The sequence below is a fragment of the Euleptes europaea genome, chromosome 12 (assembly GCF_029931775.1).
Source record: "Euleptes europaea isolate rEulEur1 chromosome 12, rEulEur1.hap1, whole genome shotgun sequence".
NCBI classification, from domain to species: Eukaryota; Metazoa; Chordata; class Lepidosauria; order Squamata; family Sphaerodactylidae; genus Euleptes; species Euleptes europaea.
In genome coordinates this window covers 37,473,531-37,491,834 of record NC_079323.1, presented here as the reverse complement: position 1 = coordinate 37,491,834, position 18,304 = coordinate 37,473,531, and the positions used below count along the sequence as shown (strand labels likewise).

Sequence of the window (18,304 nt, the reverse complement as noted above, 5' to 3'; positions counted from 1 at the left end):
TTGTTATTAATTATATTTAATACTGAAGACATGCACCTAACAATTTTTTTTTATCGAGTCAAAGATTGGTAAATAGGATGTATTGTTAAATGAGATGTAGAGCAATTATTGAAAAATAATATATATAATATAAATAATAAATAAATATAATACATATAAATATATTATATATAAATAATATATATATGTTATATTTATATTATATAAATATAAATAACTATAATACATATAAATATATTATATATAAATAATATATAAGTATATTATATACATATAAATGTATTATATACATATAAATGTATTATATATATATATATATATATATATATATATACACACACACACACACATATATGTATATATATATATATATATATATATATATATATATATATATATATATATATATATATATATATATATTTTAAACGAATTGTCTAACGTTTAAGGGCCCCCCCCCTTCATCAGGGAGCCATCGGGCCAGCTGACACCCTGGCCAGCCCGCCACCGCCCCCCGCGTCACTCCCCACGGTACGTCACCCCACGGTACGTCACCACCTCCTTCCTGAACTAGCGGGGGGGGGCTATGGAGCGACACAGCCGCCCCCTCCAGCCCATTCAGAAGCAGGCCGAGAGCCTGTACGTAAAAGACGCCGAGCCGAGGCCGGCCTGCTTCCCCTCCGACGAGGGCGCGGGAGCGGCTCAGAGGCCCTTCTGCGAAAGGAAGGCTTCCTGTGCGGCGGCAACTGCCACCACAGACGGAAATACCTCGAGTCCAACAGCAGGCGCGCGCCTCCCCGGCTTCGCCTCGCCGACACCCCCCCCCCTCCCGCCACCGCCGCGCACGCGCGCTCCTCTTCTCTTCGCCGACTCGCCCCCGCAACGACTTCGGCGGCCTCCTTCGCCTCGCGGCTCCCGGCATGCCCCGCGACCCAGCGAAGGGGCCGCGGCTTCCGGGCGGCGCTGCGCGCGCACCTCTCCACTGAGTGGCCCCCCGCGTCAAGATGGCGGCGAAGGCGCCAAATACGATTTGCTTGCGCTGAGGACCGGGGCGCGGGGGAGACGAGGGCTGGCGAGAGCGGCGTCGCCAGCGCCATGGACGCCTCCGCCAGCATGAAATCGGTGCTGCTGGCCGCGGCCCAGTACCGGGCTGCGCGTACGCAGACTAACGCGGCGCTCTTGCACCGGAGCCTGGAGGTGAAAGACGGCGGCCGGGGGCCTGCTGGCCTTCCCCTACTCTCCTACCAATGTTATAGGGCTAACAGCAGGGACATGTGGCGCGGGGTGGGGGTGGGGGAAGGAGGGTCCTTTTGCTATTAACTTGCATTCCTATTGAGACAGCAAGGTAGACTTCCCCTGACTATGGAAGATCCACTGATTTAGCCATTTGTCATAATCTCTTTTCCTTTCTGTCAATGTATTGAAATGTATTAGGACAGCAAGGGAATAGCTTGTTGCTGGGCAGGGTCTCTCTGTGGGTCTATGTCTGTAGTAATTGGGGCAAGAGTCACGGCGGGTTACAGTGAACCATCACAAGAACTGGGTGAAACTGTTACTTTACTGCCGCCTCTATGTCTGTAGTGCTGAGACAGCAAGGTAGACTTCCCCTGGCTATGGAAGATCCACTGATTTAGCAATTGGTAATAATCTCTTTTCCTTTCTGTCAATGTATTGAAATGTATTAGGACAGCAAGGGAATAGCTTGTTGCTGGGCAGGATATCTCTGTCTGTGTATGTCTGTGCTAAGGAATTGGGGCAAGAGTCATGGAGGGTTACAGTAAACCATTACAAGAACTGGGTGAAACTGTTACTTTACTGCCACCTCTATGTCTGTAGTGCTTATCAGCTTTACCCTGAATGTTGATGGGTTGTCATATCTTGAAGTTGGATAAATATCTCTCCCTCAGTACATTCGGGACTCAGATTTCTGCCCATTAGGGCCTCTGAGTCAGCAGCTGCAAATAAACTGTTTTCTTGAAATAACAATTCAGGTCTCTCTCTCCCCCCCCCCGAACCCCCTTTTACCACAACACTATTAGGGTTGCCCAGTCCCTCTTCGCCATTAGCGGGAGGTTATTGGGGCGGAGCCTGAGGAGGGCGGGGTTTGGGGAGGGGAGGGACTCCAGTGCCATAGAGTCCAATTGCCAAAGCGGCCATTTTCTCCAGGCAAACTGATCTCTGTTGGCTGGAGATCAGTTGTAATAGCAGGAGAACTCCAGTTAGTGCCTGGAGGTTGGCAACCCTAATTTCTATTTACTATTGTTGTTTCAAGTTAATGTTATCATCGAGCTATATCTATTTTGTACACTACTGTTAGCACAATGCAGCTGTTTTGAAGGTACGGTAGGCAAAAAAAATAGTAAACAATAGTAAATAGATATTGTCGAAGGCTTTCACGGTCAGAGTTCATTGGTTCTTGTAGGTTATTCGGGCTGTGTAACCGTGGTCTTGGAATTTTCTTTCCTGACGTTTCGCAAGCAACTGTGGCAGGCATCTTCAGAGTAGTAACACTGAAGGACAGTGTCTCTCAGTGTCAAGGGTGTAGAAAGAGTAATATATAGTCAGAAAGGGGTTGGGTTTGAGCTGAGTATTGTCCTGGAAAAGTATTGTCCTGTAAGTATCAAGATAATGTGCTAATGAGGGTATGGTATGTTAATATGGAACCATTGTATCCTGAAGTGATCTGTTAATGTGTGTAATCCAAAACTAATCTGTATGGCTATTGTTGAATGTTGTCTTTGTCTGGAGGTGTTTCAGGGCAGGAAGCCAAGCCTTATTCATTCTTAAACTCTCCTCTTTTCTGTTAAAGTTGTGCTGATGTTTGTGAATTTCAATGGCTTCTCTGTGCAATCTGACAAAATAGTTGGTAGAATTGTCCAGTCTTTCAGTGTCTTGGAATAAGACCCTGTGTCCTGTTTGTGTCAGTCCATGTTCAGCCACTGCTGATTTCTCAGGTTGGCCAAGTCTGCAGTATCTTTCATGTTCTTTTATCCTTGTTTGTATGCTGCGTTTTGTGGTCCCGATGTAAACTTCTCCACAGCTGCAAGGTATACGATATACTCCTGCAGAGGTGAGGGGGTCTCTTTTGTCTTTTGCTGATCGTAGCACTTGTTGTATTTTCTTGGTGGGTTTAAACACTGTTTGTAGGTTATGTTTTTTCAAAAGTTTCTCCATCCTATCAGTGACTCCTTTAATAAATGGCAAGAATACCTTTCCTATGGGAGACTGTTTTTCTTGAGTTTTCTGATTTTTGTTTGGTTCAATGGCCCTTCTGATTTCATTCTTGGAGTAGCCGTTTGCTAGCAGTGCGTGATTTAGATGGTTAGTTTCTTCCTTGAGAAACTGTGGTTCACAGATCCGTCTTGCACGGTCCATTAATGTTTTGATTATTCCTCTTTTCTGTCGGGGGTGGTGGTTGGAGTTTTTGTGTAAGTAGCGATCTGTGTGAGTTGGTTTCCGGTAGACCTTGTGACCTAACTGAAGGTTTGATTTACGGATGACAAGGGTATCAAGAAATGGGAGTTTACCCTCAATTTCCTTTTCCATGGTAAACTGAATGTTTGGATGGATATTATTAAGATGGTTTAGAAAGTCCATTAATTTTTCTTCACCATGGCTCCAAATGGTAAATGTATCATCTACGAACCTGAACCAGACTGTAGGTTTGTAAGGTGCTGATTCTAATGCTGTCTTTTCAAAATATTCCATGTAAAAGTTTGCTATTACTGGACTGAGTGGACTTCCCATAGCTACTCCATCAATCTGTTCATAAAATTCTTGATCCCATAGGAAATAACTTGTTGTCAAACAATGGTGAAATAAGGCTGTTATATCTTCTGGAAAAATCTGGTTAATCAATGAGATTGTGTCTTTAACTGGAACCTTGGTAAAGAGGGATACAACATCAAAACTGATTAATATATCCTTTGGATTGAGTCTTAACGGACTGATTTTGTTGATGAAGTGAGTTGAATCTTTGATGTAAGAAGTGGTTTTTCCAATGTGGTCCTGTAGGAGGGTGGTCAAATATTTAGCTAATTCATATGTTGGGGAACCAATGGCACTCACGATGGGTCGGAGTGGAACGGAATCCTTATGAATTTTAGGTAGTCCATATAATCGTGGTGGTTGTGCTTCAGTCTTGCATAGTTTTCTGTGTGTGTCGGGATGAAGAGTGGAATTCTTGATCAGAATGCTAGTTTTCCTGGTAACTTTGCAAGTTGGATCTCGTTTTAGTTTTTTGTATGTGGCAGGGTCCAGAAGTTCCTCAATCTTCTTTTTGTATTCTTCTGTTTTCATGATCACTGTGGCATTGCCTTTGTCAGCTGGTAGAATAATGATTTCTGGATCTGCATTGAGGGTCTTGATGGCGTTTCTCTCCTTGCGTGTTATATTGCTAGTAGGGGGCTTTGCTTTTCGTAGAATTCTTGCTGTCTCTCCTCTTATTTCCTCAGCATCTTCTTCAGGTAGATTACGAATGGCAGATTCTACATTTGCAATGATGTCTTCCACTGGAATTTGGGTGGGAGTGACTGCAAAGTTTCCTCCCTTAGCTAAGATGGAAGTTTCTTCAGGTGAGAGTTGTCGGTCTGTCAGATTGAAGATAATCCGTTTGTTGTCAAGTTTTGGACTGTTCTGTCTTCTTTCCTGTAATTTGTTAAACTTTTGCTTCTGTCTGGAAGTATGGCTGGTTAACCCCTGTTCCATTTTTCTGTAGGTGAGATTATCAATCTTGTCCCAATCATGGCTTCTCATTTTGTGGCTAGTATTGATATGTAAGGAAAACAACTCCTTGTCTGTGGCAGCAAGTTCTCTGCGGGTAGTGTGAATTCTCTCTCGTAAGAGAGCCCGTTCTAGATGGTCATAAATGCGGTTAGCTCGTGAAGTTTTAAAGATTCTTTTACTTGTGAGAAAAGATGGAATGGTTCCAGTGTCTCTGCATCGTAGTAGAAAAGTTAAAGAACAAAGTAGATGTGCTTTCTTGTTCCGAAGTGTTTCCAATCTCCGGGTCTGTTGAAATATTTCCTCCCCGTAGAGGCGTTCAAAATATTGTCGAAGGCTTTCACGGTCAGAGTTCATTGGTTCTTGTAGGTTATTCGGGCTGTGTAACCGTGGTCTTGGAATTTTCTTTCCTGACGTTTCGCCAGCAACTGTGGCAGGCATCTTCAGAGTAGTAACACTGAAGGACAGTGTCTCTCAGTGGGTTTAAACACTGTTTGTAGGTTATGTTTTTTCAAAAGTTTCTCCATCCTATCAGTGACTCCTTTAATAAATGGCAAGAATACCTTTCCTATGGGAGACTGTTTTTCTTGAGTTTTCTGATTTTTGTTTGGTTCAATGGCCCTTCTGATTTCATTCTTGGAGTAGCCGTTTGCTAGCAGTGCGTGATTTAGATGGTTAGTTTCTTCCTTGAGAAACTGTGGTTCACAGATCCGTCTTGCACGGTCCATTAATGTTTTGATTATTCCTCTTTTCTGTCGGGGGTGGTGGTTGGAGTTTTTGTGTAAGTAGCGATCTGTGTGAGTTGGTTTCCGGTAGACCTTGTGACCTAACTGAAGGTTTGATTTACGGATGACAAGGGTATCAAGAAATGGGAGTTTACCCTCAATTTCCTTTTCCATGGTAAACTGAATGTTTGGATGGATATTATTAAGATGGTTTAGAAAGTCCATTAATTTTTCTTCACCATGGCTCCAAATGGTAAATGTATCATCTACGAACCTGAACCAGACTGTAGGTTTGTAAGGTGCTGATTCTAATGCTGTCTTTTCAAAATATTCCATGTAAAAGTTTGCTATTACTGGACTGAGTGGACTTCCCATAGCTACTCCATCAATCTGTTCATAAAATTCTTGATCCCATAGGAAATAACTTGTTGTCAAACAATGGTGAAATAAGGCTGTTATATCTTCTGGAAAAATCTGGTTAATCAATGAGATTGTGTCTTTAACTGGAACCTTGGTAAAGAGGGATACAACATCAAAACTGATTAATATATCCTTTGGATTGAGTCTACACCCTTGACACTGAGAGACACTGTCCTTCAGTGTTACTACTCTGAAGATGCCTGCCACAGTTGCTGGCGAAACGTCAGGAAAGAAAATTCCAAGACCACGGTTACACAGCCCGAATAACCTACAAGAACCAATGAACTCTGACCGTGAAAGCCTTCGACAATATTTTGAACGCCTCTACGGGGAGGAAATATTTCAACAGACCCGGAGATTGGAAACACTTCGGAACAAGAAAGCACATCTACTTTGTTCTTTAACTTTTCTACTACGATGCAGAGACACTGGAACCATTCCATCTTTTCTCACAAGTAAAAGAATCTTTAAAACTTCACGAGCTAACCGCATTTATGACCATCTAGAACGGGCTCTCTTACGAGAGAGAATTCACACTACCCGCAGAGAACTTGCTGCCACAGACAAGGAGTTGTTTTCCTTACATATCAATACTAGCCACAAAATGAGAAGCCATGATTGGGACAAGATTGATAATCTCACCTACAGAAAAATGGAACAGGGGTTAACCAGCCATACTTCCAGACAGAAGCAAAAGTTTAACAAATTACAGGAAAGAAGACAGAACAGTCCAAAACTTGACAACAAACGGATTATCTTCAATCTGACAGACCGACAACTCTCACCTGAAGAAACTTCCATCTTAGCTAAGGGAGGAAACTTTGCAGTCACTCCCACCCAAATTCCAGTGGAAGACATCATTGCAAATGTAGAATCTGCCATTCGTAATCTACCTGAAGAAGATGCTGAGGAAATAAGAGGAGAGACAGCAAGAATTCTACGAAAAGCAAAGCCCCCTACTAGCAATATAACACGCAAGGAGAGAAACGCCATCAAGACCCTCAATGCAGATCCAGAAATCATTATTCTACCAGCTGACAAAGGCAATGCCACAGTGATCATGAAAACAGAAGAATACAAAAAGAAGATTGAGGAACTTCTGGACCCTGCCACATACAAAAAACTAAAACGAGATCCAACTTGCAAAGTTACCAGGAAAACTAGCATTCTGATCAAGAATTCCACTCTTCATCCCGACACACACAGAAAACTATGCAAGACTGAAGCACAACCACCACGATTATATGGACTACCTAAAATTCATAAGGATTCCGTTCCACTCCGACCCATCGTGAGTGCCATTGGTTCCCCAACATATGAATTAGCTAAATATTTGACCACCCTCCTACAGGACCACATTGGAAAAACCACTTCTTACATCAAAGATTCAACTCACTTCATCAACAAAATCAGTCCGTTAAGACTCAATCCAAAGGATATATTAATCAGTTTTGATGTTGTATCCCTCTTTACCAAGGTTCCAGTTAAAGACACAATCTCATTGATTAACCAGATTTTTCCAGAAGATATAACAGCCTTATTTCACCATTGTTTGACAACAAGTTATTTCCTATGGGATCAAGAATTTTATGAACAGATTGATGGAGTAGCTATGGGAAGTCCACTCAGTCCAGTAATAGCAAACTTTTACATGGAATATTTTGAAAAGACAGCATTAGAATCAGCACCTTACAAACCTACAGTCTGGTTCAGGTTCGTAGATGATACATTTACCATTTGGAGCCATGGTGAAGAAAAATTAATGGACTTTCTAAACCATCTTAATAATATCCATCCAAACATTCAGTTTACCATGGAAAAGGAAATTGAGGGTAAACTCCCATTTCTTGATACCCTTGTCATCCGTAAATCAAACCTTCAGTTAGGTCACAAGGTCTACCGGAAACCAACTCACACAGATCGCTACTTACACAAAAACTCCAACCACCACCCCCGACAGAAAAGAGGAATAATCAAAACATTAATGGACCGTGCAAGACGGATCTGTGAACCACAGTTTCTCAAGGAAGAAACTAACCATCTAAATCACGCACTGCTAGCAAACGGCTACTCCAAGAATGAAATCAGAAGGGCCATTGAACCAAACAAAAATCAGAAAACTCAAGAAAAACAGTCTCCCATAGGAAAGGTATTCTTGCCATTTATTAAAGGAGTCACTGATAGGATGGAGAAACTTTTGAAAAAACATAACCTACAAACAGTGTTTAAACCCACCAAGAAAATACAACAAATGCTACGATCAGCAAAAGACAAAAGAGACCCCCTCACCTCTGCAGGAGTATATCGTATACCTTGCAGCTGTGGAGAAGTTTACATCGGGACCACAAAACGCAGCATACAAACAAGGATAAAAGAACATGAAAGATACTGCAGACTTGGCCAACCTGAGAAATCAGCAGTGGCTGAACATGGACTGACACAAACAGGACACAGGGTCTTATTCCAAGACACTGAAAGACTGGACAATTCTACCAACTATTTTGTCAGATTGCACAGAGAAGCCATTGAAATTCACAAACATCAGCACAACTTTAACAGAAAAGAGGAGAGTTTAAGAATGAATAAGGCTTGGCTTCCTGCCCTGAAACACCTCCAGACAAAGACAACATTCAACAATAGCCATACAGATTAGTTTTGGATTACACACATTAACAGATCACTTCAGGATACAATGGTTCCATATTAACATACCATACCCTCATTAGCACATTATCTTGATACTTACAGGACAATACTTTTGCAGGACAATACTCAGCTCAAACCCAACCCCTTTCTGACTATATATTACTCTTTCTACACCCTTGACACTGAGAGACACTGTCCTTCAGTGTTACTACTCTGAAGATGCCTGCCACAGTTGCTGGCGAAACGTCAGGAAAGAAAATTCCAAGACCACGGTTACACAGCCCGAATAACCTACAAGAACCAATGAACTCTGACCGTGAAAGCCTTCGACAATATCTATTTACTATTGTTTACTATTTTTTTTGCCTACCGTACCTTCAAAACAGCTGCATTGTGCTAACAGTAGTGTACAAAATAGATATAGCTCGATGATAACATTAACTTGAAACAACTTCTTTGACATATGCTTATATTACCCTGGTTTAATTTTCCAACTATTATGCATCTGGCCACCAATTCCTAGTGAAGAGGTAATTCATTAGACGTGATGACTTTCATACTATTTTTTTTCTTAACTTCTGTGCCCACTAACTCTATGTTAGGTATCTGTAGTTGGTTTAGTTTGATCTATTTCTGCAGTGCCTTTTAGGAACCAGTAATGCTGTCCTGTTCCAGGCCTATGGTTCCTAGGCCTTCTGTACTGTTGTTAGTGTTTCTTTTAATTGGGATTCTTGCATTGGTTTTGTTCTGCTTCTTTCATAATGCAAGAACTCTGTATATTACTTGGAGTTCCCAGGTAGTTCAGGAGCTCACAGATCAAGCTACCAATGTGTAGGTAAGAGTCAGCATGGTATAGTGCAGGGGTCCCCAACCTGACGCACTGTGGGTGCAGGCTGCCAAAGCAATGCTTTTAAAAATCTACACAGCCAGTCAGAAACCTTGTTGGGCAAAAGCCCCACCTGTTTTCTGAAAAGACTTGGCATGCACCAGGAAAGGGGTTGGTGGATGCCTTGGTGTCCATGTGTAGTGATCCCTGGTGTAGTGGAATTCCTGGTGTACTGGTTAGAGTATTGAACTAGGATCTGGGAGACCCAGGTTCAAATCCCCACTCTGCTGTGGAAACTTACTGGATGGCTTTAGGCCTGTTGTTCCCTCTCAGTCTAACCTGTATCCCGGGGATGTTATGAGGATAAAATAGAGAAGAGACTTATGTAAGATACTTTGGGTCTCACTATTAGGGTATATCAATTATTTATTTCAACATTTATATTTTGCTTCCCCGCTCATCTATTCAATTGTTTTTCTTATGCCAGGTTATTTCAGGATTGAAGTTGACACGATTGTTTGCATCAAACCAAACTTTGCCAAATGAATGTCTCAGCTGCTTAGTAGAACTCATTGATGACCCAAACACAAATTCTCAGTTAACCTTAACTGTGGTTGGATTGCTCTCTCAACTAGGTAAACAATTAACTTGTAGTAAAAGTATAAGGCATGAAACACAGAAGCATCTAAAATGCCTCCTTCAGTTTGAGAAACTGTCCTCTTCTTTTCCCAGTACCTCCTAAGAAGAATTTAGAATGTAAGTTACAGCTGCTGATTAAAATATAAGTGGTTGTGGTTTGATAAAAAAACATTTGCTATCTGTCACTGTAGACCTGTTGCTTTTGACCTTCATGATATCACAGGTGTTTCAATCACGTTTGTGTGTTAGTTTCAGACAATGAGATCAGAGAAGCTCTTCAGAATACGTACAGTCTGGGTAGTGTTCTAGCAAATGTGGTTCATCGGAGTTCTGTCAGTCCTACTGATCCAGTGCTACTACCGGTAAGGATACTTTATGCCACAGAAATTATAAAGATGCTGAAATATTAATATAATGTATAATGCAAGAAACCAGATACATGATGTATAACACAAGAAACCAGATACATATATAGCACAGAATGTTATGCCAGTCATAAGTGATTTAAGCTTTGGCTATCAGAAAAGAAGTATTTTTAATTTAATTGCCACTCTGGCATCCATAGGTATCCCATTGTCAGTTTTAGCTGTTGGAAACTGTTTTGTAGGAATCAAAAAGTGTGTGTCTCTCACTGAGGCTTATTTTATACAGTGACCATGGATTTTGGAGGACTTTCATTCATAGGGTCACCATGAGTCGGAAGCGACTTGACGGCACTTAACACACACACACACACACGGATTTAACATCTATGATCTCTGATAAGTGCTTCTAATGGGTCCTTATGGCTTTTGCTGTTAGCCATCCTGAGTTTGCAGAGATAAAGCGGGATATCTATATTTTAAATAATAAACAATGCATTCTCCTCCTCAAAGATGGTTGGTGTAGTTTTTATGGCCCACATATCTTTTTATGCCTCATGTACGTTTTGCACCTTATAACAAACAGTGCAGAGTGCAACCTGACATGATCATGAGCAACACCCTTTCTTTGGCCCTAACCATATGGCAGGGAAATTAGCATCTTCCTGGTACCCCTCTCATTTGTGTTAATTGGTTGACACTATCATTCCCTTTTCCAGCTGAACCCCTGAAATGAGAGCTGGAAAATATGGGGTTTTGTCAGTCAGATTTCAACCATCAAAATCCTTGGAAGTATATTGCTGATGCCCAACTGACGTAGTTCAGATAATGCAGGCTTGATGTTTTGAGATGAGCAATTACTACCGGATAATTATCTAGGGAATCTGGATAGTGCATAAAGCGACAAACCATATTAATTACTGAATGGTAATTTTGTCATGTTTACATAGCTGTACATAAGTGGCTTAATATCTCAAAACAGCTGTTTTTGTTATCTGAAAGTAAGACTTCTGCACTTTATTATGAATTTGAGTTTTAATTCACTTTTGGAATTATGCTTGATCTAGTTTAAATCTGAAAATGCAATACAAATGCATAAAATATTTCTCTTTGTGGAAAACGTAGCTTGAACCTCAAGGAATTTCTTTTATTTGTGACACGTTGGGATGAATATTGAATATGTTCAATGGGATTATTTTTTATTTCTCAGAGTATTCAGTTGCTTCAGAAACTGACCTACAATGTAAGAGTATTCCATTCCAGTGCTAGCATTGATGACTTAATTTCATTCCTTATGCATCATATGTAAGTATCTTTTTCAGGGAAATTGTTTACCCGACTGATGCATTAAACCAAGAGTGATTTATTTTTTAGTAACTGTGCCAATATTGTGTTGTATCCAGATCTTGCAGAGGAAAATTTCTCTAATGTTTTATCCTGTGACTTGTATCTTTCCTCCTGCTCTCAGGCTCTCTTCTGTGCTGGTACTAGTTAGCCCCAGGCTAGTTCAGAGACAAAAATACAGCAGGCATCTTTAGGCTACAGAGCCCCGTGGCACAGAGTGGTAAGCTGCAGTACGGCAGTCCAAGCTCTGCTCATGACCTGAGTTCAGTCCCGACGGGAGTTGGTTTCAGGTAGCCAGCTCAAGGTTGACTCAGCCTTCCATCCTTCCGAGGTCGGTAAAATGAGTACCCAGCTAACTTGGGGGTAAAGGGAAGATGACTAGGGAAGGCACTGGCAAACCATCCCGTAAACCAAGTCTGCCTCGTAAACGTTGGGATATGACATCGCCCCATGGGAATGTCCCGGCGCTTGCACAGGGGACCTTTACCTTTTTACCTTATGTTTAGGCTGTTTTTTATGTCATTAACAATGGCTGTACAGATCCTCTAAATTCTATTGTTTGTAGCAGTGCAGATTTGCTGCTGAAGTTAAGAGTCAACGACTGGCAGCACCCTGTGTCAAGGCAATCCTGCATAAAGAGACCAAAGCTGATATCTCTCTCTCTAAGCTAGTGCCACATCACTGTCTTATTTGTATACTTTTTCAGTGGCAGGAGTAAACACTGGTACAGGTGTCCTAACAGCAGGAGCTGAGCCTGCACTGTGGTTGATAGGAAACCACAGTTTTACACTGAGCTGCTCAAAGTTTGCAGGACAGAAACTAGGCATATGGTGAATTAATGAAACTTGTGTTCTGTATGTGGGATCATTCTGCTGAATTGTACAGCAAGGTGAAAATTCCTCTGAGGAAATAAGTTGTACGAGTAAATTTATACCAGGGAGGAAATGTAGAATTTTGCAAACAATTTGCTTAACAATTCCAAACAGTTTGCTTTATTCTGGGCTTTTATTTTAGTCAATCCGCAGAAGATGAGCTAACTATACCATGCCTGGGACTTATGGCAAATCTGTGTCGACATAATTTATCCATTCAAACACACATCAAGTCATTGGTAAGGAACTTTATTGAAGTATTGTATCGTTTTGACGGATGAGAAGGATGTGAGGTCTCATTATTTGTTCATTTGAAGGCTTAAAGTGCAATCCTAAGCATAGGTTCATCCTTCTAAGTCTATTGGTTAATGGGCTTAGATGGGTTTAACTCTTTTTAGGGTCACACTGTTAGTGTGTCAAACTTGCAATGGAGGAGCTGATTATTTTGGTCTTCTGTAGCGGCTGAACGCAGCAGTTGTCTCTAAAGCACATGGTATGGAGAGAGTTGACGGAGAAGCTTTTCTGTCATAATACAAGAACTCGGGGCCATCTGCTGAAGCTGGAGGGTGAGAGATTTGAAACAGTTAAAAAGAAGTATTTCTTCACACAACACATAGTTAAATTGTGGAACTTCCTGCCCCAGGATGTGGTGATGGCTGCCAACTTGGAAGGCTTTAAGAGGGGAGTGGACATATTCATGGAGGTTAGGGCTATCCATGGCTACTAGTCAAAATGATTACTAGTCGTGATGCATACCTCTTGTATCAGAGGAGCATGCCTATTATATTAAGTGCCGTGGAACACAGGTAGGATAATGATGCTCCAGTCGTCTTGTTTTTGGGCTTCCTTGAGGCACCTGGTTGGCCACTGTGTGAATGGATTTCTGGACTTGATGGGCCTTGGCCTGATCCAGCATGGCTTTTCTTATGTTCTTATGTTCACATGGAAAGAAGTAGAAGTTGGGAGAAATTGCTCAAGTTAATTTGGGGTGCTTTGCTAAAGCTGTGGAGATCTCTTCTCTTGTCTATCTTAGTTGCGTGTTACTCAAACTAGAGACATTGGAGGACTGGACCAAAACAAAAAACAGCATTCCATATTTTATAATGGTAAAGCATGCATAGGAGCCCCGTGGCGCAGAGAGTTAAGCTGCAGTACCGCAGTCAAAAGCTCTGCTCACGACCTGAGTTCGATTCCAACAGAAGTTGGTTTCAGGTAGCTGGCTCAAGGTTGACTCAGCCTTCCATCCTTCCGAGGTCGGTAAAATGAGTACCCAGCTTGCTGGGGGTAAAGGGAAGATGACTGGGGAAGGCACTGGCAAACCACCCCGCAAACAAAGTCTGCCTTGGAAACGTCGGGATGTGACGTCACCCCATGGGTCAGGAATGACCCGGTGCTTGCACACAGGGGACCTTTACCTTTAAAGCATGCATAGCATTCTGCTGATGGTTTATGCTCACAATTAAGTTAAAACATTTGAATTGCGTGCTACAAAAGATTTACTAAGCAATAAAGAAAAAAAATTGGTCCTGAATACATGCAGGGAGATCCATGTGTGTAGCATGGCTTTTGACTGAACTTTTGCGTTCACATACACCATCACAAGTGGCTTTTAAAACTTTTTAAACTGCTGCTGGTGATACAATGATGGAAGGCTGCAGTTTGGTTTGACTGTAAAACAATTCTTATTGTGTGCTTGCATAATGGAACTCTTGTTTGGACTAATCATGCTAACAACTACACTGTCACGAACTGTAAGATTTAGTAGTTAGTGAAAACACTAAGTCTGTGATCATGCATTGATCCCACTGATTTCACAGGTGTTTGTACATAAATAATAGTGCAGGTTTGGAGTGTAAGCTTGTAGTATTTTCTTGATCTGACTCCCATAAGTAACGTTTCAAAAGCATCAGCCTATATATGTGGGTGGTTATTTTTTAACTCAAACCTTTATCATTTGTAGTGGAAACTGGTAAATTGAATGTAAAATTACGCAATCTCTTATGCCATTGCTTTGGAATTCTGCCAATGCTTTGTTTACAACCAAGTTTTGGACAAGCCATTGTTTTATTAATATTGTAGGCAACTGGTATGGTGTGGTACATTGACTTACATTGCAGCAAACTATTATCAAGTGAAAATTTTCTTTGATTTTTCTCCCCTTCTGTACTAGAACAATGTGAAGAGTTTCTATCGCACTCTGATCAGTTTCTTGGCTCACAGTAGCTTAACAATGGTTGTCTTTGCACTTTCCATATTATCAAGCCTTACGCTAAATGAAGAAGTTGGAGAAAAGGTATGTGTTGTTTTGCTTGTTTTAAAATAAAGTTCTGCTTTATATACAACAGTTTTACAAATAATATTTCTGGCAGGATGTGGAATTACACCAGTGTTCTATATGAGGCAAGTAATGTGAGCCCATTTTACTATAAGTGCAATCCTAAACAGAATTATTCCAGCCTAAGTCCATTGAAATTAATGGACTTTAGACTGGCGTAACTATCTTTAGGATCGCACTGTATGTATATCTTTTTACAGCCTCATTGACTGTTATTTACTGTTACCGTTTCAGGATTAAGGTTTGCCCGGATATAAATGGCTGCAATCTCTTTAAGATTAAAAAACAGGATTGTTTGTTTTAGCTTTTCCATTCCAGAAACATTCATCAGACTTTCCAGTTGATATTCAACATTCTTGTGAATGGAGATGGAACACTGACAAGGAAGTATTCTGTTGATCTGCTCATGGATCTCCTGAAGAACCCTAAGATTGCAGATTATCTTACAAAGTATGATTTGTAAACTTAACAACATCTTTTTCAAATTAACATATTCTCAAGATATTCTTTGGTGTGCTTTTACATAAGTTAAAAGGTAAAGGACCCCTGTGCAAGCACCGGGTCATTCCTGACCCATGGGTGACCTCACATCCCGACGTTTACTAGGCAGACTATGTTTACGGGGTGGTTTGCCAGTGCCTTCTCCAGTCATCTCCCCTTTACCCCCAGCAAGCTGGGTTCTCATTTTACCAACCTTGGAAGGCTGAGTCAATCTTGAGCCGGCTACCTGAAATCAACTTCTGTTGGGATCGATCTCGGGTCGTGAGCAGAGCTTGGACTGCAGTACTGCAGTTTACCACTCTGCACCACGGGGCAACAACATAAGTTACCTGCCCAAATTTCTGCATATAAGAGAATCATAATTTTGAAAATTCTTTCCTTGAAAAACTCCATGCAAAGAGAATTTGCGCAGCGGTGGAAAAGTTGAAGTCCTCTCCTTGCTTGCTGTGCTGATTTTCTGTTTGCAGGGAGTTCTTACGATAGAGCCATGTTCCAATATGTGATCACCTGTCTGTTGTCAAGAGGTAGTCCAGGCCTGCATTCCACTGTCTTTCACTGTAGCGCTTTACATTGGGGATTATGTGTGGAGAATGGATCAGAATTGTCCATGTCTTGAATGGTCGTGTTTCCTTGTGGGCTGCCATGTGTAGGTGCCATCTTTAAGCTTTGAACAGATTGCACTGTTGTAATCTGTGTGCATTTGTTCCTCTGCATGTAGGTTCCTATGTAATCATCCTGATTATACAGACACTTATGGTAGAAGGGAGGAAAGCATGATTCTGTGATTGTTTCACCATGTGAAATTATTATAAGACATGTGCTTATCTGCAGAGTTAAGAGGATGGGGCAAATCTTATTTTCCTGAACTGAAACCTGTCCTTGTTTTAAGTGGAATGGTCTTATTAAAATAATATGAGTTCTGGCTCTAACTCAGCATCAGGAGAAAATGAAGCTGCACCAGTGGGCAGGAAAAGACAAAGGAGAGCAAGGTGTTGAGAGTTTATTTAGCTCTTCTAGATCCCTATGTGTTTCGCAATTGGCTTTGTCGGGATCTACAGAAATATCTCAGCTTTCACCTTTAACAATTTCTATTGACATTCTATAGAAGATCCTCTGACAAAGCAAACTGCAAAACCCGTAGGGATCTAGAAGAGCTAAATAAACTCTCAGCCTTGCACCTTGCTCTCATTTTTCTTTAACTCGGTGTGCCATAAACTGCATTGTTACCCAGATCCCAAATATTTATTCGGTCCATACTCCCTGAAGATGACATTCTTTGGCCCAGCAAGCCTTAGAATTAGTGCACCTGTATCATGACCTATTAATTGTAATTGTTGCATCAATCAGAACTGGGGTATGGACAGTGAAAATCATTCTTGTGGACTTATAGGAAATTCTGCTTTTTAATGACCAAAATCTCAACCAAAACAGATTAATTTCATCTCTCTTTTTTTTTATTGGTGTGTTTGTGTGGCAACATAGGTATGAACATTTTCAATCGTGCCTCAATCAGGTATTGGGCCTGCTTCATGGAAGGGACCCTGGTTCTTCATCAAAGGTAATTTTACAGTAATGAAGTACAGGTATATAATGATAAACACCTTTATAGGATCCATGCATTCCCGTCATTAATTCCAGCTCACCCTTACTGTAAGAAATTAAAGCCATGCCTTGGAATGTTGATTTCAGCTACAGGTGGTGGGCATTTAGAATTGTGTTTAATTATAACACCTACAATGTTTAAACATAATTATAGCTATGCATATATACCTTGTGTTACTGTTCTTTTAAAAAAAAACTAATTGCAGATTAAATCATATGCTGTAGGAAATCCCAGCTGTTTCCTAGGATGAATCTTTTGTAATAGGTTTGCCACCTTTCATTGATACATATAGTTACATAAACATCTGGAGTTTTGTCCAGGAGAAATCTCAGTTGTATAGAAAATTGTATCTCCTTTGGAATAGCTGAATAATATATTTCCTTGAATAATACTTGCGGTATACCAAGTGAGGAATATTCTGATATTTGGTTTCTCTCTCCAAATTAGTAAAAGACAAAAGTGAGAGCTGTCTCTGGTGTAGAGACCAGCCGCCCATTGATCAGTGGTAAAGACATTTTGCATACAGAAGATTCTAGGTTCAATCCAAAGTATTGCTAGTTAATGGCTTAGTAAGATCTCTGTATGGTCAGAATAGCCAGTGCTGATTAGTGTGACTCAGTATAAGAGAGATTCATTTGTAACATTCTGGTATCCTGCTGAGAAGGTAGGATTTTTGGTAGAACAAACCAACATTTTCAGCTCACTAACATTCTTGGGGGTAACAGCGAAAAGCAATTTGTTAATAAGTTAATCCTTACGATAATATATAGGCCTTTAAAATTGCTTTACAGTAGAAATGTGAACCAGGTTTTGATATTAAGAATGTTTTGCTTAAGAAGATAGAAAACACATGGAACTCATTTTCTTTGATCAGGTATTGGAGTTACTTCTTGCCTTCTGTTCAGTACCAGAACTCCGCCATGTCTTGTGTCTAGCAATATTGGAACCAAATATGTCAGGCTGTGGAAGCACAAGACTTGCGTCTCGATCCAAGCCTTCAGAGCCATCTGTTCTTCTAGTGCACTGGTCAAATCAGCCACTGGAAGCATCTGAAAATTGCTCAACTCTGGCCTTGGAGCTGTTCAGAGAGATATTTGAGGTACCAAATTCTTTCAATACTGAGTTGTAATAATTCCTTAGTAATCAACTGGGATGCTTGTTCTACTGTCAGCACTTTCTTTGGGACATAGCTACCACGTTTACTTCTAGCCATTTTGTTCTGAGTAAGATGCACGGATTAGCAGCTGGTCTAGCCTAGATGTTGCTGACTGGGCTGATTGGCTGACCAGCCCTGCAATTCCCACGTGGT

The 18,304-nt window shown here is 41.0% G+C and overlaps 1 protein-coding gene across 1 annotated transcript in view; it reads left to right on the top strand.

Annotated features, from left to right (window-relative positions):
• The first annotated feature begins 1,095 nt into the window (after positions 1–1,095).
• The window catches only part of CIP2A (cellular inhibitor of PP2A), a 35,751-nt gene continuing 18,542 nt past the window's right edge, over positions 1,096–18,304 (top strand). The window contains exons 1-9 of the mRNA XM_056858624.1: positions 1,096–1,197; positions 9,827–9,974; positions 10,228–10,340; positions 11,551–11,645; positions 12,699–12,795; positions 14,727–14,849; positions 15,196–15,341; positions 16,875–16,950; positions 17,870–18,094. Of these exons, the coding sequence (XP_056714602.1) occupies positions 1,096–1,197; positions 9,827–9,974; positions 10,228–10,340; positions 11,551–11,645; positions 12,699–12,795; positions 14,727–14,849; positions 15,196–15,341; positions 16,875–16,950; positions 17,870–18,094 (1,125 nt within the window). The remainder of the gene's footprint in view (positions 1,198–9,826; positions 9,975–10,227; positions 10,341–11,550; positions 11,646–12,698; positions 12,796–14,726; positions 14,850–15,195; positions 15,342–16,874; positions 16,951–17,869; positions 18,095–18,304) is intronic.